This window comes from Simochromis diagramma, unplaced genomic scaffold (assembly GCF_900408965.1).
Source record: "Simochromis diagramma unplaced genomic scaffold, fSimDia1.1 OVJJ01000571.1, whole genome shotgun sequence".
NCBI lineage: Eukaryota > Metazoa > Chordata > Actinopteri > Cichliformes > Cichlidae > Simochromis > Simochromis diagramma.
The window spans coordinates 3508194-3518806 of NW_024386885.1; the positions used below are offsets into that span (position 1 = coordinate 3508194).

At 43.7% G+C, this 10613-nt stretch overlaps 1 protein-coding gene across 1 annotated transcript; it reads left to right on the forward strand.

Annotated features, from left to right (window-relative positions):
• Window positions 1-4001: 4001 nt before the first annotated feature.
• Window positions 4002-10128, forward strand: LOC120734647 (protein NLRC3-like). The gene is made up of 5 exons (XM_040033581.1): window positions 4002-4027; window positions 4112-4195; window positions 5702-5774; window positions 5937-6126; window positions 6263-10128. Exons 3-5 carry the CDS (start codon window positions 5772-5774, stop codon window positions 8062-8064), a joined length of 1995 nt encoding a protein of 664 aa, XP_039889515.1. The 5' UTR covers window positions 4002-4027; window positions 4112-4195; window positions 5702-5771; the 3' UTR covers window positions 8065-10128.
• The last annotated feature ends 485 nt before the right edge of the window (window positions 10129-10613 follow it).

Sequence of the window (10613 nt, forward strand, 5' to 3'; positions counted from 1 at the left end):
CAAGATCCTCAGTCTGCCGCTGTTTCTTTTGTGGAGGCAAATCCATTCTGCGTTTCCTTCAAAGCTGTGAAAATGTGTCAGCTGAAGTTCCCTCTTTAAAAAGCGATGATGAAACTGTGGCACTTAGTGACTGAAACCCAAAACACATCATGTTTGTCTGCTGGAGAGACGGATCAGGGCGGCCTTCGTCGCTGTGATGTCATCAGCCTTTGAAGACTCTGTCAGGACAGTGACAGGAAGTGACCTCAGTCTAAAGGTCATTTGTGGAGCTGAGCTGATGCACAGCATCAACATGTTACTGCAGCTGAAAAGTAACAAACTCAGATTAAACAGTTCAAACAAGTCGAAGGCGTTCCTACATCAGGGAGCAAAGACGAACTACACACACACTGACACCTCTGCAGTGACACGTTCAACACAATAACATGATGCAGGTATGACGCTGACCTTTGACCTCAAACCCAGAAACAAACATCACTGATGTGTCAGTGTACAGGGACTGTTATCATAAATGTGTGTTCGTCACATTAATCTCAGCTCAGATGTTTTATTTTAGCTGGAGGCTCAAACAGAGCAGGGAGCTCATAAAATATAAAAGCAGAATTCAAAGAGCTTTTAATAACTCAACACGATGCTTCAAAGTTAAAGGAGCTGGACTGATGTTCGTGCACATCAGAAGCTTCAAATATACAAACTTTTTTTTATAAAAAGGTAGCAGGAGGTCAAAGGTCAGAGCTCCTGTGTGTCTGAGGGCGGCTTCACGCTGGAGAAGGATGAAGGAGTCTGACCTGAGCCAGTGTTTGACATGAACACATCAGCACTGCTGTCAGTGAGCCTAACGACAGCCGTTAGCATCATTTCAGTGTTTCGGTGATAAAAACACTTCCTGTCACTGTGGTGGTCACAGTGACATCATGCAGTTTGTGTTTTGACCTCCAGAAAACCAGCAGACATAAATCACCTTTGGACAACCTGCCAGAGATTTGGGAGTTTCCCACGTGCACCTGAATGCAGCACTGACAGTTTCTAACGGTAACATCACACCAGGGCCGGCCCGTGGCATAGGCCGTATAGGCAAATGCTAAGGGCGCCGTCCATCAGGGGGCGCCACGCCAGTGCCACAAATGTTGAAAAAAAAAAAAGTTGGTACTATTATTTCTAAATACAAAAAATAATCCCACGTTAATTAAAATGCAAAGTAAAGCTTATTTAATAGAAATATTATTTGTTACAACATTACACTACACTGCTGATGTAGGGGGGCGCCACCTAAAATCTTGCCTAGGGCGCCAGATTGGTTAGGGCCGTTTCTGCGTCACACAACCCTGTGGGTGTTTCCTTCCTGCTCAAACTTTACTTTCTCTTTCCTGAACTACCCGTTTCTGCTGACTGATCGTCTCCGTGTGAAGGTAACCTTAGCAGTCTGTAATGTTTCCTGGCTAACATCAGCTGTGTGCAGCTTAGTTCCAGCACCAACAGCACACATCTGCCGCTCCATAGTTCACGGTAACGGACTCACAGCTGGACCAACAGGCTGTTGGTTAGGGACGTGTGCTAAACACACATCCTTCTTTCAGTGTGGGCGTGACTTTGTCTTAAAACACACATTTAATGTCCTGTTTGTAGTTCGAAGGAAAAACGACTCCATGATGAGTCAGTTTGAATGTTTTCAGTGATGATCTGTAGAAAAATAGCAGTGAAGACTTTTTCAGTACAGGGTGAAGTTTGTGGTTCAGGTTTTAGCAGCTCTGCAAGTGGAAGGTTTGAATCCTGTTTTAAGGACTGATGTAAATTTCTTGCTGATGGGCATTGTTCCCTCTAAGCTGCGCGGGTGCGCAATTGCGCACTGCTGGCATGGTCTCTGCGTTGCGCACAGAAAATCTGCGTTGCGCACAAAAAAGAAAAAATCTAACCTGAATTGAAATTAAAATGAATACTTTAACAATCATGTTTTGCAGTGTTAGTCAGTGACTGACTGCTCCTGTATGGGATTAGAACGATGCCACCTTATCCCGTAGTCCAGCCAATGATGCGATTCACATTCATATATACGCAGTAGTGATGTGTCGGTTGCGAACGAAATGTGTCAGAGCCGGGTCTTTGACGTGAACGACGCGAGCCGGTGTTGTGCTTTGCGCTGGGCAGAGGGGGGAGGGGCGGTAGTTACAGTCAGTACCACAGGAACAGAGCGGGAGGGAGAGAGAGAGAGAGCCAGGGACAACAAGGTCACATTAGAAAGGTATAGTAATCATCCACAACTATTTTCAGTTGCAGATGATGGGGTTTCCGTCTCTTTTTAGAGAACCGGCTCTTCAGGTTGTTTTGTTGCTTTAATTAATTTATTAGTAACAATAATATAAAAGTATGCACAAAAGGAATTATAATGTAAAAAAAAAAGAAGTCTGTTGTATTTATATATGTTTATATATAAATATATGCGGTGGCCCCTAGAGACAAAACACGTACAAGCTGCAAAACACATTTCTAGCATGAACTGAACTTCCAAAACAGAGCTACTAGATCACTTAAATTACACAATTGAAAGCATGTGTGTATTGTTTGTGTATTTATACACAAGCACTCATATATATTCAAATAAGTTTAAAAAAAAGTTAATTTACCTGTTACTACCACACACCAAATCCGATTGTTGGTACTTGCTGGCTTGTGTAGCCACGAGGTAACAAAAGCTCAACACTGCCCCCTAGCATCCTGGAGCACTGCTGTTGTGTTTTGTACGTGCTTCTGAGTTGCTGATGGGTTCCTGTTGTCTAAAGGTTGTTGCTCCTCACAGATCACAGTGTTTTCAGCCTTTGGTCAGTTTTTGCTGTCAGAACTTTCTTGATGTGATAGATGTGCAGCTGCAAACAAAAATTCAAAATTCAAATTCAAATTTTATTTGTCACGTACACAGTCATACACAGTACGATATGCAGTGAAATGCTTGGACAACTGCTCGTGACCTAAAGAAAACAAAAAAGGAAAAGGCTATGAACAAGATAGGAAATAAATATGAAAAATTAAAAAGGGTAAAATTAACTAGGAAGGAATAAAATATAAATTAAGGTTAAAAAGGAAATAACTGTACAACACAAATTAGAATGAAGGGTAAATTTAACTGGGAAAGAATAAGATAAAATATATAAATTAAAGTTGAAAATAAAATAACTGTACAACAAAATACACAATATAGAACTATATAAGAATGTATGAAGAAATTATAAATAAATATATACACAATAACAGCAGCTGTACAAATATTAACTGGAAATGAAGAATATAATGTCCAGTGTTGTGCAATCCACATTATGTCTTCTGCAGTGCAAATATGCTTAAAGTGATTTAAGTGATGAAGTGAAAACAATGTCCAGAATGTCCAGTGTGTGTAAGAACTATATGTGTGGGTCAGTACTGTGTGGTGGTGTGATTGAGAGACCGTATCGTGCTGCTGTAAACGATTGTGTACTTTATTCTTTCCATATGTGCCAGTGCAACTCCGACTCAGTTTGATCGTCTGTCTCTGAACATTTACAGTTTTTATCAAATGAAAGGAAACAGGAAACACAGTGCAGTGAACGCTCTGCACAAGAACAACATTCAGTTTATTTCTGTAATGTGAACGTTATTTTTCCTCTCATTAACATGATACTGTCATAAGTACATTAATTAATAACATAATGTTGATAAACTCTGGTTGTAGAAGTCTGTACAGTCTCTAAGAATAACGCTGCTTGTTGCTGTTATTATTGATCCCTTATTGATATGTGATGGTCAGTCCTACAACTACAGCAGATACCTCGTATTATCTGCACTCAGATGGAGCAGATCAACACATCAGACACGACCTCTGCAGCTCTCAGCTGATGTGCACATGAATGATTGTGTTTCCTCTGCAGGTGAAGGTAGAAAGTGTGTGTGAGCTGATTTGGATTGAGCAGCATGGATCAGTGTGAGGACAGAGAGGAGGGAGTCCCTCCCTCTAAAACCACTCTGTGTGGGAACATGAGAGCCAGACCAAAGCTCAGAGGTGAGATGACCATCTCTAACTGTCCATGACTCTTCTCCATGTCACAGCTCAGCACTCACATCTCTGCTCCATCATTATTCACAGGAACCCACCTGGACCTCCACCCAGAGAGCGTGACAAGTCTAAAAGCCCTCCCATAGAAGACCTGCCTGTGTCTGCTGCAGAGAGGTGAGCTGTTAGTAACATGAACTCTGTGTTGTCAGTTTGTTGTCTGATGTAAGTGATGATGATCTTTTTGCTTCGTGGTTTTTAAAATGATCTAAAATGTCTCAAAGGACACACAGGCTCAGCTGTAACTGTCATTTTTATCTGGTTTGAAGCCACATTTTGACAGAATTGGCTGTTTTTAACTATTTATTTTAAGAAGTTGTGGAAATTTAGACATCAGACATCTGGCTCCTGAACTGTTATAGAAACAAATGCTAGCAGTGGGTAGTTTGACTTTAGCCTCGTGGCTAAACTGACCAAAACCAGCATGCCCACTGCCAACACTAGTTTGGAGTTTCCTTCTGCTCATGCTCAGCCTGCAATCCAGTTTGTCTTTAGGATGATGAAGGTATCCTAATCTTCATCAGCTTCTGTAGCTGCAAATTAAAAAAAATGTTTCCTCCCTAACAGGACCCATGGGAGTCCAGCTGGACTTGAAGCTGGACCCAGCTGTGTGTCCTTCAAGAGTGACCAGTCTAGACTTCAGCTCATTGATTTTAAAGTCCAGCAGGTGTCTGCTGCAGAGAGGTGAGCAGCTAGTAACATCAACTCTTTGAGAGCTGATTTAACTGCTTGGTGTTGTTGAATGTTGTTATACCTCCTCGTTTATCTGTTTGTGTAAGGTTTGTGGTGGGAGTAAGAGGACTGGTTAGGTCTGGTGGACTCTGTACATTTCCATTTGTTTTCTGTTAAAAACACTAAGTAAGCAGGTTGGTGCCACCTATGCAGTGTTTTTCATCTTATGAATATTAAGATTTTTCTGTGTTTTTGTTTTGTTTTTAAGAGTAGAGCTCAGCCAGGTTAGGGTTAGTAGGTCTGACATTCAGCTGCAAATCATTCCAGTGTGGGCTGAAGGCCATCACTCGATGAAGCCAACAGAACCACATCATCTGTGAAAACCAGAGAGGATATTCTGAGACCACCCAAGTGAAAGCCTCGTGGCAATTCTGAACAGAACCGGTGACAAAGGGCAGCCCTGACAGAGTCCATCACCCACTGGGAAAGAGTGCAACTTACTGGTCCTCCCAGATGGGAACCACCACAGTCTGTCAATCTAGAGACACTGCCCCTGATAACCACGCAACATTGTAGAGATGAGTCAACCAACACAGCGCTAGAACGTCCAGAGTCTTCAGGAACTCAGAGCGAACCTCTCTTGAAGGTCTGCTGGAGGTGTTAGTTGAAGATCTCGCGGATGTATCGACAAAACATTGAGAAACTAAAAATTATAGAGCATCTCATTCATTTAAAAACAAAGTTTTCTTTACAACTGTCATCCAAAGAGAATTTGTTAGCAGCTGATGTTGGCTTTTAGTTGGGAAACGCAAAGTAAAAAGAAACTAAGCTGAGCTGTTGATTTTTAGGACGATCAGCTGAAATCATAGCCATATACGACTAAGAGCAGTCATCTAAATAAATGTCTTTGTCAAAATATCACTGGCTGAATTGATGATAATTCCTCCACAGAGTGGACCAGGAGAGCTCAGAGGTTCAACGTGGTCAGTCTGCCCATCAAACACAGCTGGACTCCATATTTATGGTCTGTACATGTACAACAACTACTTTTACATCTATTCTGTTCACAGTCATCTCCATGCTGCTCTTTGTAGACCAGCGGAGTGTCAGTGTGTCCAACATGGATCTGATGTTTGGCTCCATGATTTCAGTCTGATTGGCTCATTCATAAAGTATTCTGTTCCAGCTGCTGGAGGACAACATCATCACGTTTGTGAAGAACGAGCTGAAGAAGATCCAGAAGCTTCTGAGTCCAGATTACCCAGAATGCTTAGAGAGTCAGAGGGAGGATGATGAGAAGAGCAGAAGCAGAGAGGCATTTGTGAAGATCACAGTGGACTTCTTGAGGAGACTGAATGAGGAGGAGCTGGCTGACCGTCTGCTGCGCAGTAAGAAACAGATAAAGATTAGAGCTGGTTAATGAATGCTAAATTAACTAATATCTTGCAGATGGACAACATGCATGTGTACTTAATAAATTCTTGACTGAGATTTAATTAATTTGTTTTTTAGAAATTCCCACTGAAGGTTTTCAACATCATTTCAAGTCTGTCATGAAGAAGAAGTTCCAGCATGTGTTTGAGGGCATCGCTAAAGCAGGAAACCCGACCCTTCTGAATCAGATCTACACAGAGCTCTACATCACAGAGGGAGGGACTGCAGAGGTCAATGATGAACATGAGGTCAGACAGATGGAAACAGCATCCAGGAAACCAGACAGACCAGAAACAACCATCAGACAAGAAGACATATTTAAAGCCTCATCTGGAAGAGATGAACCAATCAGAACTGTGCTGACAAAGGGAGTGGCTGGCATTGGGAAAACTGTCCTAACACAGAAGTTCACCCTGGACTGGGCTGAAGACAAAGCCAACCAGGACTTCCAGTTCATGTTTCCATTCACTTTCAGAGAGCTGAATGTGCTGAAAGAGGAAAAGTTCAGCTTGGTGGGACTTGTTCATCACTTCTTTACTGAAACCAAAGAAGCAAGAATCTACAGCTTTGAAGACGTCCAGGTTGTGTTCATCTTTGATGGTCTGGATGAGTGTCGCCTTCCTCTGGACTTTCACAAAACTACAATCCTAACTGATGTTACAGAGTCCACCTCAGTGGATGTGCTGCTGATAAACCTCATCAGGGGGAAACTGCTTCCCTCTGCTCGCCTCTGGATAACAACACGACCTGCAGCAGCCAATCAGATCCCTCCTGGGTTTGTTGACATGGTGACAGAGGTCAGAGGGTTCACTGACCCACAGAAGGAGGAGTACTTCAGGAAGAGAATTGGAGATAAGAAGCAGTCCAGCAGGATCATCTCCCACATCAAGACTTCACGAAGCCTCCACATCATGTGCCACATCCCAGTCTTCTGCTGGATCACTGCTACAGTTCTGGAGGATGTGCTGGAAACCAGACAGGGAGGACAGCTGCCCAACACCCTGACTGAGATGTACATCCACTTCCTGGTGGTTCAGGCCAAAGTGAAGAAGGTCAAGTATGATGGAGGAGCTGAGACAGATCCACACTGGAGTCCAGAGAGCAGGAAGATGATTGAGTCTCTGGGAAAACTGGCTTTTGATCAGCTGCAGAAAGGAAACCTGATCTTCTATGAATCAGACCTGACAGAGTGTGGCATTGATATCAGAGCAGCCTCAGTGTACTCAGGAGTGTTCACACAGATCTTTAAAGAGGAGAGAGGACTGTACCAGGACAAGGTGTTCTGCTTCATCCATCTGAGTGTTCAGGAGTTTCTGGCTGCTCTTCATGTCCATCTGACCTTCATCAACTCTGGACTCAATCTGCTGGAAGAACAACAAACAACCTCCAAGAACTCTGACACAAGAGAATCTACAGAGAAAAACCTCTACCAAACTGCTGTGGACAAGGCCTTACAGAGCCCAAATGGACACCTGGACTTGTTCCTCCGCTTCCTCCTGGGTCTTTCACTGCAGACCAACCAGACCCTCCTACGAGGCCTGCTGACACAGACAGGAAGTAGCTCACAGACCAATCAGGAAATGATCCAGTACATCAAGAAGACGCTCAGTGAGAATCTGTCTACAGAGAAAAGCATCAATCTGTTCCACTGTCTGAATGAATTAAATGATCGTTCTCTAGTGGAGGAGATCCAGCAGTCCTTGAGTTCAGGAAGTCTCTCCACAGATAAACTGTCTCCTGCTCAGTGGTCAGCTCTGGTCTTCATCTTACTGTCATCAGAAAAAGATCTGGATGTGTTTGACCTGAATAAATACTCTGCTTCAGAGGAGGCTCTTCTGAGGCTGCTGCCAGTGGTCAAAGCCTCCAACAGAGCTCTGTAAGTAAATATGTGGTCATTCCTTTTTGAATTTGTGAAATATTCAAAATAATTCAGCTGTCAAAGGTCCTCTCGAGCCTCTCGATTATCAAAGACATGTCTGTAAATTGCTGCATTCATCTTTCCCTGACTAGTCTCCTGGTTCCTGCTGCCATAAACCTTCCCCACAGCATCCTGATGCCACCACTTGTTCACCTGTAGAGATGGTATTGGCCAGGTGATGACCTTTAGCTGGTTTCCTTTAGACACGACATTTGGCATTCTGGCCAAAGAGTTCACATCAGATTTTTGGTCACCTCTCTATTTGCTCTGAAATGCTCTCTCAAAAATGGGACCGTATATAAACAAGCCTGTGCCTTTAAAAATCACAGCCAGTCAACTGGTGGACTCTATTCAACTTGTAGAAATATCTAACAAATGATCAGTGGAAATGGGATACACCTGAGCTTAATTTTGAGTGGCATGGTTGTGAATACTTGCTTATACTTGCTTATACGTTTTATTTATTTATTTTTTGGTTGTTTCATTTTAAATAAGTTTCTGAAAATTTTTCAAGCAGACTTTTTTTTTTACTTTGTCACTATGGGTTGTAAACAGCACACGGCAGAACCAACCACAGTTTCACAGTTTGCATCCTGCTGTATTTAACACTTTTTCCCGGTTGCTGTACACACGCAGTCAGCTGCAGCTCCACAGCTTGCAGCGTGAGCCGGGATTGCATATGCCGTACAGATGGGTCCATCTCCCCTACAGCGGCTCAGCGATAGGGAAGTGTGAGTTCAGGTGGCTACCCACGTATCCGTGGCGCTGGTGACGGGGGCCACCCATGTGGCAATTGCAGATGTAAGCAGAGGCTCCCACGTGGCTTGGCAGGTGGCCGGCATGCAGGACCACTTGGCGTGCTGACCTCAGGACACCGCTAGACCGGCCAGCACGGTGACCTCAGGAGTAGCACAACCCTTGCACGCTTCGACCTCCACCACCTGCTTTAGATGCCCCTCGCAGCGCCTCCTCGACCTCCACCTCTGGCTGGAGAGGCCCCTCGCAGTGCCTCTGGCCGGTCCGTGAAGACACACCAGTCGCTCTGCGGCCCTCCTCTGGGGCCATGACGGGTGCAGGCCCCTGCCGGCCAACAGCCGCTCCCACCCAAGGAGTAGTGATGGGTGCGCTGACAGGCTGCATCCTGGCTGGTTTCACCCTGGAGGCCAGAACAGGCGCTGTGCAGTTGAGGGTCATAGGTGGGGGTGGCGGGGGTGACGGCCAGGAACTAATCTGAGCTGCTAGACTCATGATTCGCTGCATCCGGCACTCGGATCAGTTTTGTAATTCTTCCCACGGGTGGCGAGACACCGCCGCCTGCTCTCACTGCGTGGCCACTAGCTCGGCCACTTTTTGGGCCAGCTCCTTCCCTGGCTGGCCCGGTCTTGGGTCTGCCACGCCCCCTCCTGGGTTTTGGCACCACTGTAAACATCACACGGTAGACCCAACCACAGTTTCATGCTTTTCAGCATGCTGCTTTATTTAACAGCCCAACACATACCAACAACAACAATGTAATGACTAACAGCACAGCCTTTTAAGCCAGCAAGGCATGATTGGTGTGATTCATTTTGAAATGAGGCTCTAACATGACAACTTGGAGAAAACTGAACTGCTGTGAATACTTTCTGCATGCATTCTAGATCTGATCCTTCAGCCTCGTCTCCGAGATTTGCTAGCCTCGTGTTTTTCACTCACAATGTTGTCTTCAAGGACAGGAGTTTTGTTCTTTATATCAATTACACATACTTTAGTTAGCTAATCATAGCTCAGTTTATAACTCGCCTTCAGTGTAGTCTGTTATCTCCTTTTTCATTTCTGCTATGAACTTTCCAACAAGTGTGATCATACCAGAAGCTTACTGACCAAAAGCATCTGGTGGAGGTGCAACACTTAAGTGTCCCTTAGAAGAGATTTGTTTGGGCCAAGAAAGTGACCAATAGTGCCTTCTGTTTATGCCAACAGGTATATTTAGACAGAGCTTGATTTGTGTTTTCACAAAGAAAATTTAAAATGTTTAATTACATTTGTTTTAACTCAAATTTTAGATTATTTTCTTAACCATGAATTGGGCTGTCTAGGTTCAGCATTTACAGTAATTTAATCTTATCACAAATCTTGCTTTTCAGATTGAGTGGCTGTAACCTTTCAGGGAGAAGCTGTGAAGTTCTGTCTGCTCTCAACTTCCACTCCTCTAGTCTCCAAGAGCTGGACCTGAGTAACAATGACCTGCGGGATTCAGGAGTGAGGCTTTTCTCTGCAGGACTGAAAAATCCACATTGTAAACTGGAATTTCTCAGGTCAGGAATCAGCCATAAAACATTAAATTGTATTAATATTTAAACAGCTACCCATCATATAATTGTCAAATTATTTTTGTTTAACCTTTTGCATAGTGTTAGACTCTGGGTACTGTAGACTTTTTTCATATTTCATATTTTTGCATGTTTAAAAAGTGAATTCATTCACCGTCCATTTAGAGAATTTAGGGCTATTTTGTGCTCGTGATATACT

Bases quoted from the DNA above. Each gene is read 5' to 3' on its own strand.
- LOC120734647 (XM_040033581.1), top strand. The intron at 6,127-6,262 runs GTCTGCTGCGCA...TTTGTTTTTTAG, and splicing joins TGAGGAGGAGCTGGCTGACC to AAATTCCCACTGAAGGTTTT.